The sequence below is a fragment of the Hetaerina americana genome, unplaced genomic scaffold, assembly GCF_022747635.1.
Source record: "Hetaerina americana unplaced genomic scaffold, ioHetAmer1.1.p SCAF_7, whole genome shotgun sequence".
Classification (NCBI taxonomy): Eukaryota; Metazoa; Arthropoda; class Insecta; order Odonata; family Calopterygidae; genus Hetaerina; species Hetaerina americana.
Window position 1 is genome coordinate 67,743,296 of NW_027287316.1, and position 26,776 is coordinate 67,770,071.

General features: G+C 35.5%; 1 protein-coding gene across 1 annotated transcript; it reads left to right on the forward strand.

Annotated features, from left to right (window-relative positions):
- The first annotated feature begins 2,345 nt into the window (after positions 1-2,345).
- On the forward strand, positions 2,346-25,281 carry LOC139696348 (juvenile hormone esterase-like). The gene is made up of 10 exons (XM_071595068.1): positions 2,346-2,572; positions 9,006-9,143; positions 9,503-9,662; positions 11,541-11,726; positions 13,848-14,047; positions 18,743-18,914; positions 19,147-19,325; positions 21,116-21,266; positions 21,449-21,581; positions 24,798-25,281. Exons 1-10 carry the CDS (start codon positions 2,360-2,362, stop codon positions 25,012-25,014), a joined length of 1,749 nt encoding a protein of 582 aa, XP_071451169.1. The 5' UTR covers positions 2,346-2,359; the 3' UTR covers positions 25,015-25,281.
- The last annotated feature ends 1,495 nt before the right edge of the window (positions 25,282-26,776 follow it).

Sequence of the window (26,776 nt, forward strand, 5' to 3'; positions counted from 1 at the left end):
AAAATTTGAAAAAGAACCCGAAAGTATTTTGGTCATACATCAGAGAAGTTCAGGGAAATAAGACGACTGTTAATTCATTCCAAAATGATAAAGGCGATAGAGTAACCAGCAGTTTTGAAAATGCTAACTTATTAATTTCCTTATTTCGAAGCGTCTTCACCAATTGCTCACCGAATGCCTCCGACAGCTCACCAAATCGTGCTGGTCAAACGATGCCCAAAATTGAAATCTCACATAATGGAATAGAACGTTTGCTGAAAAATATTAAGCCTAAGCTGAAAAATATTAAAGGAGATAGATTCAAACACAGATAGATACAAATACTCATTCTTTCCCCGAAAAATCAGACATCATAATAGTAAGGAACCGAAGTCACATTAGAAATATTAAAAACATTGAATTTACAACTCGGAACAAAATTAAACATTGCAAAGATGTTAGGTATACTTGGAGGTGCATATGTATGTTAGTTGGTAGTTTGAGTGTTTGCATGTGTGTGGGGTGTATAAGTATTCTTGCATGAATGTATGCCATGTTTTTTTGTGGATGTATGAATTTGTGGCTTTTGCATGCGGTTTTTGTTTCTTTCTTAATTACGGGTGGTGTCCTAACATCCCCCGCCACACGCCCTTGCGGCGGCTTGCAGAATATTAAGTAGATGTAGAAGTAGATGAATATATCCCCCGGGCCCGATGAAATACCCACTCGTATATTTAAGGATCCAGCTTCGGAAATCGCGCTGTATCTGGAAATAATATTTAAGAAGCCGCTTGTAGATCACAAGGTTTCTAGAGATTGGAAAACGGCTAACGTAACACCGATATTAAAATACGCAAGCAAGGAGGAACCGAACAATTACAGGCCTATTTCCCTCAAATCCATTTCGTGAAAGTTTATAGACCATATAGTTGGTAGTTTGAGTGTTTGCATGTGTGTGGGGTGTATAAGTGTTCTTGCATGAATGTATTCCATGTTTTTTTCGTGGATGTATGAATTTGTGGCTTTTGCATGCGGTTTTTTTTCCTTCTTAATTACGGGTGGTATCCTAACCGGGTGTGTGTGTGTGTGTATATATATATATATATATATATATATATATATATATATACTTTTTATTTTCGATGTGCAAATCTGTGCTAAATGAATTTATGTCTGTCTATATGTATTTATGTGTACATATGAATGTAACTATAAGTTTAATCCCTAATATAATATGTATACGACGATGGGTTAAATGGAAGAAGGGACCATTTGGTCTCAATTTCGCCCAAATAAAGACCTCTATCTATCTATCTAACACCCCCCGCCACACGCCCCTGCGGCGGCTTGCGGGGTATTAAGTAGATGTAGATGCTGTAAGTATATGGGATCCTCACGAGGTTGGATCGATTGCCGCATTGGATCTCGTGCAGCATAGAGGAGCTAGATTTGTAAAACGTGGTTATAATAAGCTGAGTTGTATATCAAAATCATTAGATGAGCTAGGCTGGGAATCACTCATGGAGCGAAGGTTTAATTACCGATTGAAGCTCCTGCATTAGTTGGAAGGGAGTCTCTTTAGCAGTGAGGTTGAAAGTGTATTATTACCCCCATCGTACAACAGTAGGAATGATCATGTCATTAAAATTAGAGACATTAAGTGTAGAACAGACAGATTTGTGATGCCTTTTTTCACGAACGATAGGGGATCATTATAATATTTTTTGACCGCGGTAGTGTCGTGTTTGGGTAAAAATTAGTCTGTTGTGTATTCACCCCCTGCCCTACACCCCAGCGGTGGCTTGCAGAGTAAGTAAATAGTAAGTCGGGGTCTGTAATATGCCTTTAACTTCCTAAGATAAGTAACGTGTCTCAAATTTACGCAATAAATGTAACCCGTATTTAAACTTACGGTCAACTAATGGCTCCCATCCTAATTCTTCCAATAGTGTCATGACGCTGCTACCTTGTTCATAACAACTCTACGCAAACCTAGCTGCTCTACGTTGCACTCAATCTAGTTAAAGTATTAAGCCTACCTCATGAGCTTCCAATAAACCTGCAGCATACGCTAGGTGGGGCCTAGCGTGAAATAGCGTGAAATAGCAACGCTCCTTCACCCTCTCATTACAATTCCCAAGTATTCTTTTTGTAAATCCTAACCTTTTATTTGGTTTGGAAGCGGTTAGAAGCACGGAGCATATTGACATTGTTCTGATCGGACACATTGGAAGAAGTAGGAGTGAGAGTTAATGATGGTAATGATAGGTGGGGGAAGGCACGTGGTTCGCCGGCCGAGGAGGACAACCCCTCCGAGCGCATAAGAAGGAGGCGGCCGGTGCCGTTACTTCATTCGGCGTCGTTGATCTAATCTGGAAAGATGAGGCGGTCACCGGTCTTCGCGGCGCTCTTCGCCGGCCTCCTGCTGCTGCAATTTGCCTCGGCTCACAGCGAGGTACGGGTGGACCTGATGGTGGAGACACCCTTGGGTACCGTGCGGGGCACCACCATGACGTCGAGGTCCGGCAGGACCATTTACGCGTTCCGAGGGATGAGATACGGCAAGCCGCCGGTGGGTGAGCTGAGGTTCAAGGTGGGTCCACGACATTGATTTCAAGTCCTACTTATCATACTAAAAAGCACCCGAGTGCCAAGGAATGGATTTAATGCTCCTGGATTTGAGGTTGGAAATAGAGTAATGACCACTCCCTCGTAGAAGTGAGAAGGAAGAGAGAGGGTGATGTTCGTTTAAAAACGGCTGGCGAACATGAGGGCCGATTTCCTCCCGGAATAGAGAAACAACCTTCCCATTTACTTGGTATCAACCATACCAATAGCCTCCTGAAGGCCTATGTGCCCCTCTGAAGTGGTAGGAGTCGTTTATTCGTAACGGCAAAGGTTAAATAATGCTAGAGGAAACTATTTTGCTTAATGGTCTACGAACGATCCAAGAGGAACATTGTGTCCTTTGATAAAGCCCACTTTTAACGTAATCCAGACTTAGTGAACCCACTCGTGTCATCCTTCGGGGGGATAATATCGGGGGGGGGGGGAAGTGCCGGGAGTTAGATATGAATGTAACTAGGGCGAAAAAGAAATGGAAAATATAATTATTGTCACGTAGGATGTCTCTTCTTTTGTTAAATACATTAAATTAAAAGGCATTAGAGTATAAATGGGAAAAATTAGAATGGACGCGAGATGGGCAGGAATTTGTGGGATTCAGAGAGGGAATTATAAGATTCTCTACTACGGAGAAGAGAACTACATACTATGTAACTTGTGGTAGGAATGGTAATTGGAGAGCGAAAGTACAAAGTAAAGAAGGTCAAATGTATTGATGGGAGAATGATTTTAGCTATGTCAGAATAAGACAGAAAACGTCTGACTGATATGACGCAAATGTGCCGTATGCTGTGATATACACGCAGATGAAGAGACTTGTGTTAACTTGTGAGAGGAGCTTATTAAGAGAAAGAAGAGAGTTGAGAGAGAGAGAGAGAAAAGGTTGTTATCTACATCTGCATAATAATCTTCAAGCCTCTGCAATGGCGTGTGACGGAGGGGGTGTTGGGTCAACAGCCATGCATCGTCAGTCATTATATCTCTCTACAGACATCAGCTCGATCGCATACAGTAGTATGAGACAACTCGATGGTGAGAGATATACGACATGTATTGGAAGATTAGGCTCAAGAAATAAGAGAGGACGAAGTCTGGTAGAGTTTATTGAGAAAAGTCATTTGTGGTCGCCAACGCAGCTTGAGTCACAACAAGAGAGGTTATACGTGGGCATTGTCATTTAATGGAGAAAGAGATATCAGATTGATAATTACCTGATACAGAAAAAGTTTAAGGACTTTTTAAAAACCGCTCAAGCTTATCAAGTACCAGATATAAACTTTGATCACAGCCTTGAAGTGAAAATCATATCGCTAAATTTGAAGAAGGTAAATGAGAAGAACAAAATAATTATTAAGTACATTGTTTTTTATTTTTCTACAAAACTCATCGGGAGTAAGATTAAAATATGGGAAGTCAGAGGAAATATGTCTGCCAATGTGGGGAAGATGAGGAAAAGACCAGTGAAAGTGGAATAACTTGAAAAAGAAGCTGATGGGGAAACAACTGATTTAATAAAAATAGCGAGGAATAAGCTTATTAGGTGAAGATAAGGAAGGGACTAGGTACTTTAGTGAAGGGGACAAATGAACTGTAGGACATTAACCGTTGACTTTGCATAATTCATTACGTGTTTTCCGTTGGGAAAGGGACGTGAAGTTCAAATGAGTTCATAGCGTTTTGTAGTTTGCCAATTTTAAGTAATAAAGCATCATTAGATTCCACTCGGATATGAGATAATTGTTGCGCGTTTTTATTGAAGTCCAGAGATGAATTTTTAATTGGCCATGGCATTGAAAACTTTTACGGCTATTTTTGCTAAACGTTGCAACTCCACCATTCCCGTTTATTTGAAAGTTTACGGTAAGATAGTGTTTTCAACAAGTTTAGAAAAGAAACATTCCCGCTAGGCTTCAGAATTTTCTAGTAGGGCATTTTGATTTTTAGAGAATATTAACTTGGTCGCCTATTGAGAGCAGTGAGCAAGTACATGTTGAAGAAAGATGTCGTTATTTATATTTTGCATGTGCGCATTTTCACTCAATCTAGTGTAAATTATTTGATGATTTGTTTTACCATCGGTCCTCATGTATTTTCTTTATCTTGAGGAAGTTTCATTCGTTGTCAAATTAGTTGGCAATTATATCAAGTAGAATATTAGACACCCCATCAATGAATCATTATCCCTTCCCCCGACTGTATGTAACCCCTACCTATAATAAGATCGACCAGTGCAGATGGAGTGCAAGAAACGGGTAACGTAACGGCCGCAATTCGGGACCCAAGTTAATGTTCTGTAATTACCTTGTCTAATACAAACAATACCAGGGATAGTCCGATTGTGCCATCACTCAATGATATCCCCTTCTCAGCACTTCGAAGTCTTATTCGCAGACGTATGGCGGTATACCTTGCGTAATCCTATCTGGTTATTGTTAACAAATCACGGGCCCTCCACAGCCCTTCAACCCTCCCTCATCAATGACGTACTCATTAAATTTCACCCACTTTCCTTATATAAACCATACAACTACTTACTCTCTTGAAATATTCGTTATCATTGTATTATACATAATAAAACACAACATTTGTAAAATCCTTTAATCCACCCAATAACCTCTCTCAATCTGAATTAAATGCGATCCAAAAATTACAAGTTAAATCCAAAAATAGCGTTTTAATTACGATGGCAGGCAAAGGCTCCTATGTTGTCATCTTCAACAAAAAAGTTTACATTTTTGAAGCACTGTAACACCTCAACAACCAATCTTTCCTTCCAACCTCAACTCCCCATCAGTATGACCAGAACCCAAAATTCCAAACTGACTTCTTCTCCTTTTTAAATTTACAAAGATTTATAATCAGGGCCTCTTGCTTACCAATATTGCCATTCTTTCCCCTCCCAATCCCAAGACTGTGCAGTTAATTTATTGATTTAAATCTACGAGGTTACTTAATCCCTGGTGCCCTATTTTCTACAGCACCAATTTATCTCTAAAATGAATGCCCTAATTTTTCTGACCATCATCTTCAACCTACCGTCACATCGATCCCCACCTTCATTTAAGACTCTTTCCACTTACTCAACTTACGAAAATCAATAAAAATCCCCCCTCTCACAAATATGGTAACGACCAACATGATGTACCTTCACTCATCCATATTCATAAAGGAATTATTAGACAGTAGTAAAATTTATCCTGACCAAAAATTACTTCACATTCAACCATAGGAGTTACTTACAGACTAATTGTAAATGAACTGCAATGGGTAATCATATGTCTTCATCTTACACCAAACCGTATATGGGTTACCTTGAGAGAAAATCTCTACAGCACCAAACCCTGTAATTAATCTTCTGGACCCACTGCATAGATGGCATTTTCTTCCTTTGACTCTATGGGTACATTATGCTCTCATCCTTTGTTTTTTCTCTGGACTTCTCATTCTCCTTTATTTCTAGTTGACTCCAGTATCGTCGTTTTAGATTTAGATGTTCACTTCTAAAATTTCAAAATCAACACTTCAATTCACATAAATCCCACCAGTCATCAATGATTACATACAGAGCCTGCCTCTGTCATACACCAAATCCTCCGCCTCCTTTTCCCTCTCCATCCATAGCCACCATGTTTGCAGCAATACCCCCTTCCTGCAAAATGTACCACTACAATATATGGTGTCCTAAAATAATGTTGATTCCCAAAAACACTATGCAACAAAAAATATTTCCCTCCCACCTGCCATTACACACTGAGACCTAAAAGAATCTGTAAAGAAAATTTTAATGCAACCTTCATTTCCTTTCTCAGCCCATGCAAAATTGTCCAATTAATAAAAGAATCATACCCCAATCCAAGCAACCTAGTGTCTTCATCGCATCTGCTGGTTAAATGCCTTTTAGTATCTTTCAAATGACCCCCACATTAAGGTGATATCTTCATATCCATAAATCCATCAACAAAACCACCCATTCCATTTCAGCACTGCTCCTCTCAGTGTAAACACCCAATTGTAAGTGCTGCCCTCTTATTTGCCCCATATACTCCTTTCCAACACCACTGAGTCATTCATAAGCCTCTTAGTTGTTCAATAGTGTCATATAGTGTAAAAATGTAACTTCTGCTCCTCTTTCTTCATTGGCAAATATACCACCACCATTTCCAGCCAAATGAATATCACCATCTACCTACCAAATCCAATGCCATTACCCATCACAAGTGTCATACCCCTAGATACTGGCTACCAACAACTAAGTAATCTTTTGAAAATTGGTAATTGTTCCAACATATAGCAAGAGCATGCAGAAAAAATGGCACGAAACACACTTGCATAAATGTATGCACTTTTTTGGACTTCTGAAACTTCTTCAGTATGTTTGAGAAACGACTGGCTGCATTCAGTCAGATGTGCATGGAGAGAGATAGGCTTGTTGCCGGCAAAAAGCAGTGAAAATAGAGCTGGCCCTTGCTGGAGAAACAGCAGAGCCAGATAGCATGAAATATCAAGCTAAGGAAAATATATGGAAGAAATAATAGGATAAAAAAGGCCAGAGAGATGCCAAATCTGCCTCTATTCAGAATATATTCAATATTATGTTCTCTGTAGGCTTAAACCAATGGATTTAAATAAAAGAGCATATTTTTCCCAAGCATAATTGGCACCTTCTTCATTTCCAGCAAATAAATGAGGCAACATGAACAAGGTTTAACAATACAGCCTCTGCACTAGGTACAAACTCCTGTATTTCCAAGTGCATCATTCCATTTTTCTTTCACTTTCCTTAAAAATCTTACATAAAATATACAGATTTGTTCTATACAATTAAAGATTAGCTACTCAGTACAATTTGATTGACACTTTACTAAAGGTATTCAACATTTAATACATCAATATTTGTTCATGTGCTTCAAAGAATGCAATGGAGTAAATATGAAGCAGATTAAAAAGGCATTAAACAAACCTGACGACTAAAACCATTAATTGGATGGGGCTTCTGTTCTTTGGTTGTTATACTAAGCCCTATTAGAGAAATAATATATGATATAATTGTGTAATATATTAATGCATATTTCATTTTTAAATTTGCTTAGAGAGATGAGTTGGACCATATTTTTTGGCATAAAAGACACTATTTTTCTGAAATGTCTCAAAAATCAACCTATACCATGGACTGTAAAACTTTTTGTAGTAATAGAGATAGACTTCTCTGTGTGCACCAACTGCTAAGGTCATTTAGAATCTTCTGCAACCAATACTTTTATAAGAAAGGTATGAAACAGCAATTAAGCGGATTATCAATATTAGGATGATATAAAAATCATAGACAGGGAAAGGAGCCATCCTCCCACCCTGATGTGTGAATTTCACATGCAGTTGGGCTTAGTATTTGGTGAAATCTACCAGTAAACCAACCTTTGGGTTGAATATTGTGTTTACATATATGAAAACAAAGCCCAGGCTCACTGCACAGCACCCAAAGGTGCTACATCACTCAATTTGGTCAAGTCAAATCTGGGGGTTTTTGATCCAACCAAGAAAAGTGAGGTATTTTGTGAGCGGATTATACTGACCACTTTGCATCCTTATTTCTTAGATATGATGCAAAATTCTTATTCATGTCCCTGGCACAATTTATTGCCCTAATTATTATAACAACAGAACTTCTTTATCTCTTAAAGTGAGGTGGCATTGTTTCATAGAACAGAGTCTGTAGCAACGTTATCTAGTGAAATATATGAGTATCTTATTGTAAAATGGCAATTTTTCCATTATAGAATGGAGAGCCTCAGTGTAATTGTACATTGAACATGAAAATAAATTGAGTGAGCATGCGAATGTGAAATATTCTATTAATATGAATGAAGTATTCTTATGGTAGCAGTGCATTTATTTGAGGAATATTATATCATTTGCATAAAAATGTCTTTGCTGGATTTTACTAAAAAATAATTTTCCTTCAAATGATGTAATAAAATTACTTTCAAATTTTATGTTAGAAAGGATGTAATATATATAAAAATGTTCCACAAATTATCCCCAATGGCATGCAGTTCTTTTGGAGCTCATTTTTATCTCAGTCTCCCATTTCTGTATCTCATGCTTTGGAATGTTGAGGAAAACATTAACATAAATAATATTAATTGAGTTCATTCCAATTCCCACCTTATTTTCAAATGGATATTTGTGTTGACAATTTTTCCTTTTCATGAATTTGAAACTCCTTTGATGGCTTTTTTTCATCAGTTGGTCCACAGTTTCTCTTTTTTCAAAGTACTTAGCCCCCTTGATGCCTGATACACTAATGTGAAAATAATTTTTATTTGTCAGAACACTTTTGCATTTAAGTATCATTCTTTTTGACAAAATAATGGTTCTTCTTCTTTTAACTTTTTCCTCCTTAGCCTCCAGTACCAGTCACAGAGAGCTGGGATGGCATTAAAAATGCCACTGAAGATGGAGCATCATGTCCACAAGCCAGTGACTTCCTGAGTGGCCCTAAGTCAGAAGACTGTTTATTCCTGAATGTTTACTCCACAAAGGTACACCCATATTTAATTTTCACAGATAATTCTACATATAGTATGTCAATTACAACCAGACCTTGTGGAAATTTCCGGAAAGTCAACTTTTCACCAGAGCCTGTTATATGTTATGAGGGCTCAGTAAGAATTTACTACCGTAGTTTGTTAATTGGCTTTTAGCTTTAAGTAATGGGTGCCAGGTTAATCTGGTTAATCAGCTTCAACCTGGTGGTTTTTTGCAATGATATTAGGAGCATCCAAAATCATTGCAGGAAACATAATTTTCAGGGAAATTTGAAACTAACTTTTCATTTGAGAATATTATGTACTCAGCAAAAAATAAAATCTACTTACTGGATTAACATATTCCATTACAGTTACCAAAGAGATCTAGCGACCTCCGCAATCCTGTCATCCTTTTCATTCACCATGGAGGATGGTTTGGATTGTCTGGCCAAAGCAGCTTGGAAGGTCCACAGTATTTGATGGATGAGGACATTGTTTTAGTGACAATCAACTTCAGACTGGGTGCACTAGGTGAGCGAATTAATCTCATTAAACTGGGAATAGGCTGAACAGAGTAATGGAACTTCAACCTCTCTTTACACGTACATGTCACTATTGCTATCTAGGAGAAAATTTTGCGACACCAAATGACTTCTTTTACTTAAATGACTCATTTATAGCATTAAGATTCTTTGAATTATAAATAAAAGAGGCTTCATGCATTAAAATGCTCCTTTTAAGTTTCTTGGATTGATGATTTGCTTTGTGATAAGAAATGGCTACATACATTTTTACAATGTTGATGTGAAATGATATTGGAGAATTGGACTTCTTTCTTAGCACTCAGGTGCATTAATCAATAGCACTGATTTTTGAAATGCTGGCAATTGAAAGACTTTGATTCAGTGATATAATTTTTGTCAACAGTTAAATTTTTTTCTGACACATTTTTGTCAAGTGATAATTGAATTACATTATGTTAAAAATGAGATATTCATTATAAAATATAGGTAATTTACAGCAGCATTTTTAAATCATAGATTAAGAATGAATGTAGATGACCATTGATGGGGTTGCTGCAGGGGACTTACAGATTATAAAACATGAATAAAATATTCCTCTCCTTATTTATTACTACTTTGGATAAATTGCAAAGCCAGCCAAAAGATTAGATCCCTTCCTTCAGGGTTGCCTGATGTGGTTATTTTGGAAACATTTCAGAATTATAGGTACTTCTCACTGTCAATTGCATATTGAAATTGAGGTATTTCATGTCTTCAAAAACCCTTCAGCTTGGTAGGAATAGCTAAACTGTTATTGTTGCAATCAATGCAACTGATTGAAATGCTGCAGACTCAATTCCCTCACTGGATAGAAATACTGTGCCGTCATGCAGTGGCTTTCCCTTAAATGTCACAAATCATCACAGATGCTTGATTGCCATATAATAGCAATGATTAATATTGCTATTTGATGAGATAACTAATCAGTCATATTTAATAGGGACATGACAAAAACACCAGATCTTAGGCATTTAATTTCATATAAAAGATCAAATTTTGTATTACTTATTGACAAAATTATCTACTTCCTCCTGATTTTTGTCACCCTTCATTTTTATAGGTGCCAGGGAGGCCCAGAGGTAGCTTTTATGACTGGTTCAGTCTGGTTCATTGGAGCTGTATTGAGTAATGTAATTTTCTCAGAAAATCATAGCTATTCTCACTTGAATGCCTATGCATAGTATAATTATTTCATTTACTCAAGTGTTTTCCCATACATATGCAGAAAATATCTTGGAAAAATAAGAGAAAATTTGGGTTCATTAAAAAGGCACTTAAATTACTGAGAAAGTTAGAATCAGTCCTGCTTTTTCTTGTTTTGCCATATCAAGATTATCTTTAACATCCTCCTATGCAGATTTTATTTTTGGTATAGACAGATGACAGTGAAGAGACTAGGTCTGTAAAAAGGAGTGTTAACATTTATAGTAGTCCTACTTGTTTTAAATTTTAAAAGGAGTTGAGTGCAATTACTTGCTTTCTATTTATTTCTCTCTTAATTAATTAGGTAAATTTTGGATTGATAATTTTTCTGAAGATTTTATTAGCATGTGGAAACACCAATATGCTTCAGCAGATGAATCATTAATATAATTTGGTTTGATAGTCTAAAGAGAAAACCAGTGTAGCATAACAATAAGGGAAGTGCCTAGAAATCACTGAAATTTAATATTGATAACTTGGTAAAACAAGTAATCTGTTTAATATTTAGGCACTCTTGTGCATTACTTTTTGTATTACAAAGCAACACTAAAAACTTGACTTACTTGAAGAGGTATAATTGATCAGATAGAAACCATGTAGTGGATGTCAAACTGTTATAACTCCTGTTGTGTAATATTTCAAGGCTTCCTGAGCACAGGAGATTCGGAGGTACCTGGGAACAATGGACTCAAGGATCAGCTCTTGGCAATGAAATGGGTCAGGGACAACATAGCAAGCTTTGGGGGAAATCCAGATCTGGTAACCATCTATGGATATAGTGCTGGTGCTGCAAGTGTTCAGTACCACATGGCATCACCAAGATCTGCAGGTCTGTTTGTTGACATAGCTAATCACCATTGAGGAAAGCAGAATGCAAAGGCTCTAATCTTGTACTTTCCCCCAGCAAAGTATCTCAGAATGATATTTATCACCAGGGAATTTAATGGCAGTTTTCTGGTTCTTAGTTTATTTCTTTGTGGATACTTTTTAAATTCATCCCACTTTTGCTGGATGTGGTATTAATCTATGGAGACCTTTCTGCCTTTTGCCAGACAATGCCTACAATGCATTTTATCCTTTTTATGAGCTTTTTGTTAATATCTATCTCTAGTTGCCCACATCTCCCAGGTATATATTAAACTCTTTGGTTACCTCTTCAGGTAGAATGACATGTCTTCAATTGTCTACCCATTGCTTTTGTCATCCTAATAATGATTTCAGTGCCTCAACATCCTTGATGATGGTTAAAAATGCCAAGGGCACATTTTTAAAAACTTTAACTTAAGTTAAAAATCCTTTAGATTGAGCATAAGGATAATATTCGATTCTTATAATGTGTAAATCATAAGAAATATACAAATTAGTTTGTTTATGTTGGATTGAAATATTTTTTAGAGAACTGGTGAATTTACTTTTGCTTTTAGTTGATTCATGAGTCTCACAACTCCTCTTATATTATTTTTATGTGTAAAAATTAATTGGGACTCTTTATAGGTGATTTATTGATGGATATGATTCATTTATTTATCATGGTTTTCACCCAACGATATAGGAAGGAAAGGCCAGATCTCAAAGAGAAAGTGTTACTTTTTTGGTATTGGGCAAAAAGTCAATATTTCAAAAAAATTTCATATTTCCCAAATAAATTTTTATGCTAAATATGATCAGCTTTCACAATTATTGGTATAATCTGCCACCTTTTTACTCTTATAGTTAAAGTATAATTTTCAAAAGACAGGATTTTAATTAAATACATTTTTGCAACTTGTATTTCTCTTCAGAGTACATGCACACACTCATAGCCTAAACATGTTTGTATAGTTGTGTGTGTGTGCAATACACTAAGAGAGATTTTTACAAATAAATAGTGATTTTAAATTTGGAAAACAAATCATCATCAGTATTTCAATCCCAAGATCAGTTTACTGCAGCCCTCCTACTATTCTACTATATTCAATGTTGATTCCCTCACCCCCTGATAGCATCTCTGTCTTATGTCCTCCTTAGCTTGTCCTTTGTGCATGTCTTTTGGTCTTCTTCATGGGATCCTCCCTTCAATATACCCTTCCATTATTTTTATAACTAATCCATTTTGCATCATGGTAGGTTCAACCCATCCAGTTCTTCATTGCCATACAGTTATCTGCATTGTCCTTTCTTCTCCACCTTTTCTTTATACTTCCTTGTTCCTCACTTTCTCTGTCAAGTTATTCTTCATCATTCTACTGCCATACCATGTTTTAAAGGCTTGTAACCTATATGTTCAAAGAACTTGAAGTTGTAAACAAGGAGAAAGTTTTTACTTTATTGTTTTAACCTTCCATTGTGCTTTTTTGTTTAAAAAATAATCTATTGCTTCAAGAAAAACTTATGGGCATTATTTGTATTATTTAGGTTTCCTTCCATTTGTTTTAATTTTTTTGGGCTTACACAATCATTTACTTGAAAAAGTTGTAAAAAAAATATTATAAACAGCCAAACTCATTCCATTTTATGACATTTATAGCTTGAATGATCAGAGAAAATTTCATATCAATAAATGAGCACTTTTTGTCATTTTTTTTGCATAATAATTATCCTTATCAATCCATGCCATGGAAATATCCATGAGGATGTCATTAAAAAGTACAATGATATTACAAGATGGCAAGTAAGTCAAGAATGGACAACAATGCATCTAAAATATCATAGACTAATGATTGTCAATTATGTAGGTATACTATATTCTCTCTAATTAACCTTATCCTCATCTAGATCAATTGGATTTTCTATTCAAAAAGATAAAATTAGGATTATTTTCCCTGTGGGGCATATATTTGTCCAAGAATTCTACAGTTATCACTAAGAATCATTGGCCATCAATAGAATAGTGATTCTACCTATTCTAGTGGAGGAGATGTGCCTCTTTTGCATCCGACCTTGTGTAAGTGACATTTCTTTAATTCATCAGGTCTCTTCCACCGTGCAATATCCTCAAGTGGATCTGCTCTCTCTGGATGGGCAATGACAAGGGACCCAATGCCTCTCACAAGGAGGCTCGCTAAATTTATGGGCTATTCTAATTCTGAGAGTGCTACATCAAAACAAATTGTGGATTTTCTGCGAGGCAAAGATGCTGAGGCAATTGCCAAGTCATACTTCAACCTGAGGGTGAGTAATGGTGGTGAAATAAGGAATGACAAATATGCTTTGCGATGAATATTTATTATAAGATCACATGGAAGTGGATCTTTATTACTATGGCAGACTTAATCCCTTAATATTAATTATTCAAATGAATATATATATATATATGAATATATATATATATATATATATGAATATATATATATATATATATATATATATATATATATATATATATATATATATATATATATATATATATATATATATATATATACTAGCTGAATACCCGGCTTTGCACGGGTTAGGGAGAAACAGTAATATAATTATACTACATAAATAAAAACAACAAATTATAAAGTACAATAATACACTACTTCATTAAAATTTAAGAATCTTTTTTATTTAACACCTGTTTATAAACTACATTTTTTGTTTCATATCCAGGAGAAAGAATATATAAATTTTTAGGCGAACCTACTCTGGAGCAAGCAACATAAAGTTGCCCGTGGCTAAAACATGGCGATCTTAGATCAACACCACAAAACTTTAAAGACTGTCCATGTGATTTATTAATGGTAATTGAAAAAGCTACCCGGACTGGAAACTGTAATCTTTTAAAGTTGAAGGAAAGATCAGTTGGGATTAGAGGTATCCGTAGAATAAAAATTATTTCACCTTTTCCTTTTCCAGTTAAAATGACTGCCTGGATTATATTTTTCATTAATTTTGTCACACACAATCGTGTCCCATTGCAGAGTTTTGGTGGATCTAAATTTCGCAATAAAATGATTGGAGATCCTACTTTAAGTATAAGGCGATGTTGTGGCAATCCAGCTGGATCAAGTGAATTTAGGAATTCCGTTGGATAATTGACGGCTTCGTCAGCATCCACTACGGTATCAACCGATTTATATTCAATCACGTCTCCTGGCAGCATGGCTAGTATCTCCTTGTTAATTTCATTAACATCATCGTTCTTAGGAGCAAGAATGGCTCTTTCTCGCAACCATTCTAAATTTTTATAATTTTGATTAATGTTAGGATAGACTGCTTGTATCATATCGCGGACAGTTTTCACCGATACACATAAATCTGATGACAATTTTATCATACCAGATGCTTCAATAACTAATCTATCTTCTCCAATCTCCAAAAGTTTATTTGCAAAATTTTGAGCATTCCCATCTCTTAAGAGGATTCGCATGTTTTGTTTAAGGCTAATTTCTTGGACATGATTCCATAGAACAGAGTGTTTTAAACAGGCATAAATTTCATCGGCTGGAGTCGATTTTGGAATGACAGGCAGAGTTTGACGGAAGTCTCCACACAGGAGTACCAGAGCTCCTCCCATTAAACTGCAGTTTTCTCTAAGATCTTGAAGTGTTGCGTTGAGGGCCTCAAGAGATTTTTTATGAGCCATCGTACACTCATCCCATACTATCAATTTACATTCTATAAGAACTTGTGCCTGGCCGCTTGTTTAATTTATATGACATGTGGGATTTTCTTGTCGGGAAATATTAAGTGGCAACTTAAGGGCTGAGTGGGCTGTTCTTCCTCCTTCCATTAATGTCGCTGCAATACCTGAAGATGCAACGGCTAGAGCAATTTCTCCATGAACCCTGATTTCAGCGAGAACTAAATTAATTAAAAATGTTTTTCCCGTGCCACCAGCAGCATCAAAAAAAATTCCTCCTTCTTGTTTATCTACTTGATCCATTATTGTTTCGTACGCGAATTTCTGATCTTCATTAAGAAGTGGCTTTTTATCCGCGATGTATGCTTCTAAGTCTAAGACATTGTAGCTAGTTTCACGTATATAATCTGGATAAAATACACCCTGTTGATCTTGTACAGGTGCAAAAAGACCGAGTTCCACTAAAGTCTTGTTAACCATGGTAATACACTTTTCCTCCAAAATAATGAAAGTTTTATTAAAAATTTCGGAGTTAAACGTAATATCCAATGTAGGATTTTCACTTCGAACTTTAGCCAGTATATCCTCACTCATTGATTCTTTATATTTTTCCCATAATGTTTTTGGGTTAGATGGATTACAGGAGGTTATTATGATGGCAAACAAAATTCGGATTTGTCCTTGAAGAGAAATCAAACTGGCCTCTCGCAATGAGTCATCCCAGTGTTGATCTCCTTCTAGCAACCCTAAATTCTGGCAAGCTTCTCTGAATGTCTCACATATTTCTCCGTTTACCGTTCTTAATTCTGCAAATGAGCGAGGTCCTCTAATGGTATGTAGAAGCATTCTTAAAAAATAACATTCGGCGTTGTTAGGATGGACTGTGTAGACTCGGCCCAATGCGTCACATGAATAAATATTATTCTCGGGATCAAAGTTGCCCATTTTTCTTCTACAAAAGACTTTCCTTGATGTATTCCACGTATAATATCTCGGCAATTCTGATTACAATAGTGTTCTTGCAAAAGTATCCTGCTGGCATAGTTGGAAAAATGCTGTTTCTATGACAGCAAAAAAGTAAACAAATTACATACATACAAACAAACACTCTCCTTTATATATATATATATATATATATATATATATATATATATATATATATATATATATATATATATATATATATATATATATATATATATATATATATATTTACAGTCACAGTTACTTATACACAGCCTGGCTGGAATATCTTGTCTTGAGCAATCAAAATATTCTATTTCTCGGAGAAATGTAATATGGAGCTGTCTTTAAACTATACGAGGTCATATTTGGCTTTTTTACACTCCCCCTTAATAAGAATCTATGAGGTGTTACCCCCCATCCCCCAACCATAACCTCCTCTTATGTAATTATCAGACCTATCATTAATGTATTACGAGGTCTATATTACGAGGTATTACGAGGTAAACTATACGAGGTCATATTTGGCTTTTTTACACTCCCCCTTAATAAGAATCTATGAGGTGTTACCCCCATCCCCCAACCATAACCTCCTCTTATGTAATTATCAGACCTATCATTAATGTTTCAAGCCCCTTTTTCTAAAAAAAAAGAAAAAATTGATTTAGGTTTGATATTTCCCAGGACGGTTATCAACAGATCACTTCTATTATATGTTTATTGCCTAAAAATTAGGTCACCATGAATGACCTTTTTTTACTTTAGTGATACCAAAATGTATAAAGTGGAATGAAAAAAAATTGAAACTCTCCTAAGAATGAATAACCGATCATAGCACTTTTCCACTTGATAATCTATTGAGTGGAAAAGTGCTATGATCAGTTATTCATTCTGTTCGACTTCCACCACATCACGCCTGAAGCTACTTCATTTGCTCTTCTAAGAAACTGATAAATGCTTAACTATTTTTGAAGGGAAAGAGCCAGTTTTTATTGGTTTTTATGTGAGCAATATTTTCATTTATAATCAAGAACAGTTACTTATTTTCTTTATTAATTGCCAAAATAATGTAATAATAAATATTTATTTAACATTTAATGGGAGTAATGGAGGAATTTATTGAAGAGACATTACATAAATTCCTCCCTCTTTTCCCTAATCCATTGAAATGGTACAAAGACCATACATAATTTAAGAACAGTCACTATGGGGTTTACATTACCTCAGTACTGGAATTAAATTTGTACACCTTGTATTTTTACTGCAGCTAGTAATCCATGCACATTTTACTCTTTGTTGAAATCATAGATTAAACATTTTTGTGCTGAAGCCCAAATAGGTACTCTGGGCATATCAAGATGTGCTGAATTATATTTGTTTTTTTTCATCTAAACATTCTGTACTATCTCATTATCCATTTTATTCAATAAAACTATCACATTTATGAATCACTGATCAAGTAGGTCTTTTTTGTTCCTTAACCAATTCTTCCATGGGAAGTTTTTCTAATTATTTCCAAATACTCCATACATATTCCATATCCATATCCCCTATATTTCATACTTATGGTAATGTTTCCATACATGTTATTTCCCCTATATCCATCTGATGAGAAAGTGGCTTTATTATAGTTCTTATACCTCCTTATATTTCTAATTCATTTTTTCCCATTTTATATGCACGGGTATGTTCAAAGGCCTTCCAGTCTGGCAGATTGACAAAACCTATGTATGCTTAAGGAAAACTATAAATTAATTTTCATTCATAATATGGACACAAGAATTGGATTGGAGATGCGACTAGCATATTTTGCAACCTAGCATAATGTTTCATATTCTCAAGTCTTGGATTCAAGAGTGGTGATGATGGATTCTTTTTGAGGGGGGCTTATTGTAGAGTTAAATATTGGGTTGGTTTTTATATAGGAGGCAAGAAAATTTATTGATGCACTCTTTTACAGTCCTTGGTTTTTGGTTCGGATGTAACAAGCATGCATGCCTGAGTCCACTTCATTGAGAGTTAGGTTTGCCAACTCCAAGTTTCTTTCCTTCTGTATGCACGGCATTCTTTTTAATGAGAAAAACCATCTCAAATATCATTCTCCAGTCTCAAAAATCACTATCATTTACCATCATTATTTTAATATCACTTAAGCAACTTGATGAATATTTTCTTTGGATATCCTCCCAAGAGTTTATTTACAAAATCAGCAATTTCATTTAACTTATGTCATTTGCTTAAAAAGAATGACTCGATGTATAAAACATCCGACTTCAAGAGCTAGTGTACTAAAAATACTTGGTCTTTCGTCTTAATTTCATGGAATGTCACCTCAGGAATGGAATTCTGACCCTCTGGTTATCTTCGCCCCAGTGATTGAAGCAGAAGGAAGCTCTGACCAGCCTTTCCTTACAGAGGATCCAGATTCACTCTTCCAGACAGGGAACTTTGCCCAAGTACCATGGCTGACAGGATCTACCAACAATGAGTGGATGAGACGAGCTAAAGGTGAGTATCTATTTCACCAGGGTGCTAGTGTTAAACTGTACATATATTCTAGCCATGTCCTTAACAGTGCCCTGGAAAACACTCCTCCAAATCAATTGGGCTGCTAATTATGAGACTATTCATTTGAAAGATATCAAGTGAAATTGCACCCATTTTTGACTCACTTCTTCTTCTCTGGTCTTCAAGTCAATGGCATGAAGTAATACTGTAATAACCTTTCCTTTTATAACAGAAATCATAAACAATGCCACTGTTCTTGAGGATTTCTCAGAGAATTTTGAACAAATAGCACCCATCCTGTTCTATTATGAGAGGGGATCTCCTTCATCTCTGAGGAAGAGCCAAAAGTTAAAGGAATTCTACTTCCAAAATGGACAGATCACCAAGGAATCTCTGCAGCCGATTACGGATGTGAGTTTTTAAGCTCATTATGAGCTTTACCACTGGAATTGATTGATTGATACTTATTGACTCCTGAAAGACATGTTTGAGGCATGAATTGAACACATCACATTGCTTTAAAATATTCCAGACAGACAAAAATACAAATTCAATTAGAGTTTGAATACAAATAACAGTCAAAAATAAAAAATAAAACAGTAAAAAGGAGCAGTAACAGCATACATAAGAATAAAATTATTTATCAACAGAGAGATACATGAATTCATCCACTGTATAGAATATTATATATGATAGGATTACAAAGCATTTACAACATACACGTCAAAAGACTTTATTTTAATAGTAATCATTGAAAAGATGGTACCAAGTTTCATGTCATACCAAGTGCTCTGTGTTATTTTAATATCAATGTCACAAATATTTATTAATTTCATTATGTATTGGTAGCACATTACTTCCTTCATTATCTTGGTGAACCATTTTTTTTCAATTTTATACACTTAAAATAAATAACAATAAGAACTAGGAACGAATTAATTCTAAAAATCTCCATTCTTGATACTAGTTCCAATTTTCATCCTGAAATCCAATTCTACCAAATTTTGAACAAAAACCATTACTGATACGAAGTATGAGGGCAGTTCAAAAAGATTGTTTATGCATTTTCTATTCACCTAATAAATTATCATGTTATACTTTTAGCATAATGAAAACTCTGATATAGAGCATGGCTTTGTAAAGAATGAAAACTTAGCTGCTGAAACATAATGACAGGCATAGATTGGAGATTTTTAAAATGTGAGTGCAGAGAAGGGTGGGAAAAGTAATGGATAAAAAGGAATACAGACAAGAAAGTACTAGGACTAGTGGGGGAGGAGAGAGGATTGTAGGAAGAAATCCAAAGGAGGCAGGATAAATGGATACAGAGAATTTTGATTGGCATTGAACGTTGAAGACTGTGATAGAAAGAAGGATTCTGGGCAAGTGAAGAAGAGGGATGGACACAAGAGGCATGTTGGATGAAACAGAGGGGAAGGAAATATGCAGAATTAAAGAAGATTCTATTCTATTGTTGGGTGTCAAGTTGTGTTTTGCGTGAGGCAAAGAAATGTATTGTTGTCCAGTCTGTGTCCATCCAAAACCTGCCTTAAATGGTGGAATACCTAATAATAATGATAATTTTCTCCATTTATAACATACATATGGTACAATTATTATTGAATAAACTCTAGTATTACACCAGTAGCAGCCATTACAAATTGAAACAGGATCAGTTCACCTATTTCTACTTCTGATGATGAAAAACACTTTCTCAGAAGGCTTCTTCATGTTGAAGAACAATTAAAAGACACATGGAGTTAGGTATGAACTACAAAGAGGATGAAGAACACTCCTCACATTGCTTTTCATGAGTTATTTAACAACAACACTTTTAATGTGTCACAATGCTTTATCATGGTGCAGAATCCAGCCTGTTTCTTGGAAAGGGTATAACAGCCTAAATTTTTGGGTTGAACTCTGTCTTTGCCTATCTAAATGAACCCCTGAGTTCATAATGTTGATTTGCTTTGTTAAGCAAACAGACAACTTGCTATTTGCTATATTAGTTCAAAGAGGGGAGTAATTATTTATTATGAGAGTGATCATTAACAATGACTCCCTCTGAAAATGTTGTCGATTATCTGAATTTCTTGGAAGCTATGAATGATTATACATATATGATTACATGATTTTTATTGTTGTTATAAACATCAGTGGTGTCTTTATGAGAAATACTGGGAATTAAATTTTCTCAACAGCTTTACACTGATGGTCACTTCTTACATGGTGTTGATCGCTCTGTCAAACTCATCTCCACATCGAGCAGATCGCCTGTGTATTACTATCAGTTTGTGTACAGGGGCCGCTTTGGACACATGCCCACTGAACCTGGAATGGAAAGGCCACCAGGTAGGATGCATAATATTAATTACTCTAAAATAGGCTGCTTAAGTTTCATTTTATCAATTAGTGCACCGACCTGTAGTTAATATTCATTTCAATCAATTTTATGAATAAACAATATAGCCCCATCGCAGGTGCATGCATGATGATTTCACTAGCTCCTCACCAGTGTTTTTGTTGTGTTTCAGGTGCTGTCCATCATGATGACCTAATATATGTCTTTTACCCTGATGGCATATTCCCATTCTTTGCAAATGACTTTCCTGAGGCAGTTGTTTCAAAGAGGCTTGTGAGAATGTGGGCCAACTTTGCAAGGACAGGGTGCGTATATCTTAAGCCAAAAAAACAGCTAAATCCTGATACAAATTATGTGTGAATTTGCTTAGGTTTGCTCTCTTTGTTCACCAAAATGTTTTCTATGACCTGTGGGCAAAAATTAATCTGTATTGTATGGTGCTCTGCAACCTATCAATCTCTTCAAACCACCCTATCTGTTCTAACAAATTATCTGAAATGTTATCCATTAATGACCATTCCAACCATGCCATAGTGCAAAAATACACTCAATACATGTGCATCTTGGTGTAGGGTGATGAGTACATACAGGGCTATAAAGGTAGATTTCAAAAAAGATATAACCCTGTTTCTCCTACTTCTCCTTCTATTACCCTATTAAGTTCTTAGCCAAGGCTACTATGTGCCTATCTAATACTTGGCCCACTGCATCAAATTAAGACATATTCTGCTTCATGTACATACAATGTTAGCCAAATTGAATGTGACCTTGTTGCATTTCAATGCATTTTCAACATGAATATTTTTAAACCATCCTACTTACAAGAGCTGGCAACACTGAACCAGGGGCCCTGACCTCAAATAATAATAGTAATAAATTTTATTGGTCCTAGGACTTTACAAAGTAAAATATAGGACAAGTTATAGAACAAACAATCAGCCGTTTCAGTGTTCTGAAGACTCCAGAAACTCTTCCACTCTATAATAGCATTTATATATCAGAAAATGCTTGAGATATTACTTAAATATACCCCTAATAGGAGCATATTTTATGCCTGGTGGCAGATAGTTGAAAATTTTGATGGCTGCATGAAAGGGACTATTATTATGCATAACAGAAGAGTGGGAGAATAAATGTACATCAACACTCTGTCGAGTATTATGCCCATGTACTTGAGCATTGGTGATTAGTTGTTTCATATTATCCTTAATATACATACATAAGTCATTGATATACAAACAAGGTAAAGTTAGAATTTTCAATTTTTTTAAATGAGGTTAGCTATTTTGCCATGGAGGTATTTTTGCTATCTTGTACCAAATACATTTTTTTGTATGATAAAAACTCTACAGAAGCCAGGTGATGCTCCCCAAAAAATAATTCCAGAGCTCATAAGTGACTGGCAGTTGCCATTTTTCATATATTTGACTCTAAAATGTTTGTAAGATTTCATAGAATAAGTCTACTTGTTGCCAAAATGGAACATAGTCCATTGGTGTGGATCCCCCGGTTTAAGGACTCATCAATAGACAAACCTAAACCCTGTCTAAGGATTGGTCTTTTTAGCATAGGTCTAACTGAGGCACTTCCCTTCTTTTTTTAAATTCAATGTAATTTGTTTTTGGCACATTTATAGACAATTTGTCAACATTAACCTATTTTTCCAATAGCAATAATGAGCTATAAAGATTAGCTTGCAACAAGCTAGGGCCCTTTTGGCTCATTGCCAGAGTTGTATCATCTGCTTACAGAACTATGTTGTTGTTCTCAATTGATCTAGGTAAATTATTGATATACAGTAGAAATAATAAAGGCCCAAGAATGCTACCTTAGGTGACATGACATTTATTTTTTCTATGAGTGAAGAGTGATTTAAAGTTAATAAGATTTAATGTAAAACAGCACAAGGCTCTGAGAGAAAAATGTGAAATGAATGCATGACTCTCAATTCTTAGTATGCCACCGTTTGGGTTGTTTTTTGGACGAAAAAACAACCTACGCGGTGGCATCCCGAGAATGGACAGTCATTCATCTGAATGCCACAGAAATCTACGATCCAATGAATACATGTTCGATTAGAAATGCTACTCAAATCAGTTGAAATGTGAACATTATTTTAAAAATTTTGTTGAGAATGAAACTTATAAGGTCAGAAAGATTACTTTTATGTGTGTATCAAAAGCTTTGAAAATATATATAAAATGGATGGAGTCTATAAGTGATAGAATCTAGAAAATTAACACTGTGTTCCAAGAAGAGTTAGTGCCAGGTTGGTTGCAGGGAAAGATAACAAAGATGGCATGTGATGTGTATGTGGCAAAACATTATATAGGCAAAAATGTAAGGAAAAAGTAATGAGTGTAGACATGAAAATGCTATATGCTAAAAATATACAGGATAATTTTGATTTAAATGGGTATCCCAAGATTTAAATGAGTAGCCCAAGTTTTGAAAATGGGTAATCAGGACAAAAAGAGGACAGAGCAAAATAAATGACTGCCAGTAAGACTGTGTGAGTGCTTAGAACATGGTGAATTTTGAGAATTTCATATAATAATGATGCAAAATATGAAAGTGACCCAAATTTTGGCAATGATGAGTTGAGGCAGCTTCAGATAAGTGGGAATGAATTTTTAAGAGCAATTAGAATTTAAATAAGAGGAAAAACTGCTAGTATAGATGGTAAATCCACTGAAATATATTGAATTCTCGATGAAAATAACTTATAACTTGTTTCGGAGAACTGATTGAGTTATGCCATGAAGTTGTCAATAATAATTGGGAGAATTCAGCATTTATATCCTTTGACCTAAGAAAATCTTTGAAAGAATGACTAAATTATTATTTTTTTAGGATATTATTCTTCAAGATTTTCCCGTTGTAATTTGTCCCGTTTTTTTTCATTCACTGACACCGGTTATTGCTTATATAATATTTCTAACACCAGTTAAAAATTTTATTAATTTAATTTCATCTTGCATTATGTTATATTAATCTAAACTACAAAATAGCCAACAGGGTCAGTGGAAAAAGTATGCATATATAAACAAAACATCCATAAATTATAGTAGCATAAATATATAAAAGATAGGTGACAATAACTTATGACAAAAAAATATTGGGATGCAAACTTTGCTAAGGAAAGGTGACAAAGATAGCATTTTAGTACCATAAAGGAACCTGAGAGGTCAGTATCATTCTTAAAGAGAAATATTCACTATGACTGACATAGTTAATGCAATCAGCCTTTCCTCTAATTAACACTACACATTTATCACAGTTACATTATAAAATTATTGTGTCCTAATACTGCCTGTGTTCCTGATGAAATATTACTGTAATCAATGAGAATAAATAAATAGAAGTGCATAATATGAAGTACACGGTGCAATTATCAATGAGCTAACTATAAGATCTGAGTTATATCTATATGTTTCTTCATTTGTTTTGACATGAGTGACTTCTTTGATTTGTCTTCAATCTTTTAACTGTGGATTGTGACAAAAAATTTCCTCTTACAGAAATCCCACTCCAATCTCAAGCAATACAGACGATTTGATTGAAACCAATTGGATGCCACTGACTCCTACTGAACTCTCATATATGGAAATTGGGGGTGACCTCACAATGAAGCAAGCCCTGAGACAAGAAAGGGCTGCCATTTGGGAAGATATATATCCAACAAGAGAAGCAACCAGCCACCTATCCCAAACCAACAGAGTTAGAAATAAACATTAGATATTTTTCATGGAGAAAATCTTTTTGTGTGAATGTATTTCAGATTGAATATCTATTGAAACTTAACACCTTTGATTTCATTGCTCCTAGTATTTATTTCACAGCATTTCATGATTTTCATTTTGAAATTTAAGATGCTGAGCAATTGGGATAATAATAAAGATGATATATGACCATTCCATAGATGTATTAATAGCATGGTGCTTCAATCATAATCATGTTCACGCATTTAAGATTACGATTTTATTTTAAATGATGATGTTACGATGATTAAAAAAAAGGATCTAGCAGTCCAAGAATAGATGTTTCATTAGAATATATAGGCTTAAATAAGCTTAGAACATCAATTTATTAATCATTAATTATCATCTATTGGAATTATGAATGAGAAATCACTCCCTTCCCCACCCAAAAGCAATAGTGATTTCAAGATGCAATAGTTCACCAAATAGACCTGAATAAGTCTCCATCATAGAAGATGAAACATTTGTGGGAGTACAATCCTGGAGTAAAAAATCCAAAATGTCTTTTATTCATACAGAGTTGTCCTGGATACCAAGGGAGGTGTCCAGGTGTTCAAAGACCTTGGTTCTGCAATGTTTGGTGAGTCGATGTACTTGCTACAAAGTATGTAGCACTTTCTAGACAATCCCATCAGTGTAGTCAGGACATCATCTGTGGACCAAAGAACTCAATGGACTGGGACTTCGGTGAAGATAGATATGTGGTAATATGATAAATAGGAGGTATTTGGTCTTTGCTAAAGCCAAGTGGTACATAACCCAAGGATTAGGAGGGATGATTTCCCTGGAAACATTTAATCAGAAATCTACTAATTAAGATTGTTTTAGTTATTAAATTTAGATATTAAGTTTAATGTTTAGCTGTTAAGTTTCAGATTGACTCAGCTAAAAAACAGTACAGCAAAATCCTTTGTCTCTACAAACTCAGCACAACCCAACATCCTACAATAAAATAATGGCCTCTTCATTCACATATACTACCACCCTAGATGACGTTGCGGATTTTTCATGATGTGGCATGGGGTGCGGGTGTTTCATGTGGGGAGGGAAAGTCGTGAGGGAGAATGTGAGGGAGGACAGGAAAAGGGAAAAATATTCAGTTAAAAACTATCGAATACCGAGAAAATTTAGTAACACTCCGGTTTCTATCATTCGAGACAAGGGTTACCACGCGCAATCGATTTGTTTGGCGGAAAAAGGGATTGAAGTTCGAGCTTTGCGGATGTTTCATGATGTGGCATGGGGTGCGAGTGTTTCATGCGGGGAGGGAAAGTCGTGAGGGAGAATGTGAGGGAGGACAGGAAAAGGGAAAAATATTCAGTTAAAAACTATCGAATACCGAGAAGATTTAGCAACACTCCGGTTTCTATCATTCGAGACAAGGGTTACCACGCGCAATCGATTTGTTTGGCGGAAAAAGGGATTGAAGTTCGAGACGTAGGAGGTCTATCGCAGAAATGGTAGTGGCTCCTTTTCACTCCCGTTTTTTCGAATAACGCATGACTATTTTGTTAGGTGGCTTAGCACGCGTTTTGAATAAAACTTCCCGCAGCATTGAACAAATATGCACGTTAGTTGAGGTTTTTTACCGAATGCATTTTCCCTATTCCTTCCTCTCACTGTCATTTTACCTTTGTTTTTGAATTACCCGACCCAGCCGGATATTCAAGTGCCGGGCAAAATTAACACTACGCACGAGTATTTATTTACGGTGAGATTGTACTGTCAAACAACGGAAT

Coding starts and splice junctions, on each gene's coding strand:
- LOC139696348 (XM_071595068.1), top strand. CDS start 2,360: ATGAGGCGGTCACCGGTCTTCGCGGCGCTCTTCGCCGGCCTCCTGCTG. Junction 18,915..19,146: donor GTGGATGAGACGAGCTAAAG/GTGAGTATCTAT, acceptor CTTTTATAACAG/AAATCATAAACAATGCCACT. Junction 19,326..21,115: donor CTCTGCAGCCGATTACGGAT/GTGAGTTTTTAA, acceptor TTTTCTCAACAG/CTTTACACTGATGGTCACTT.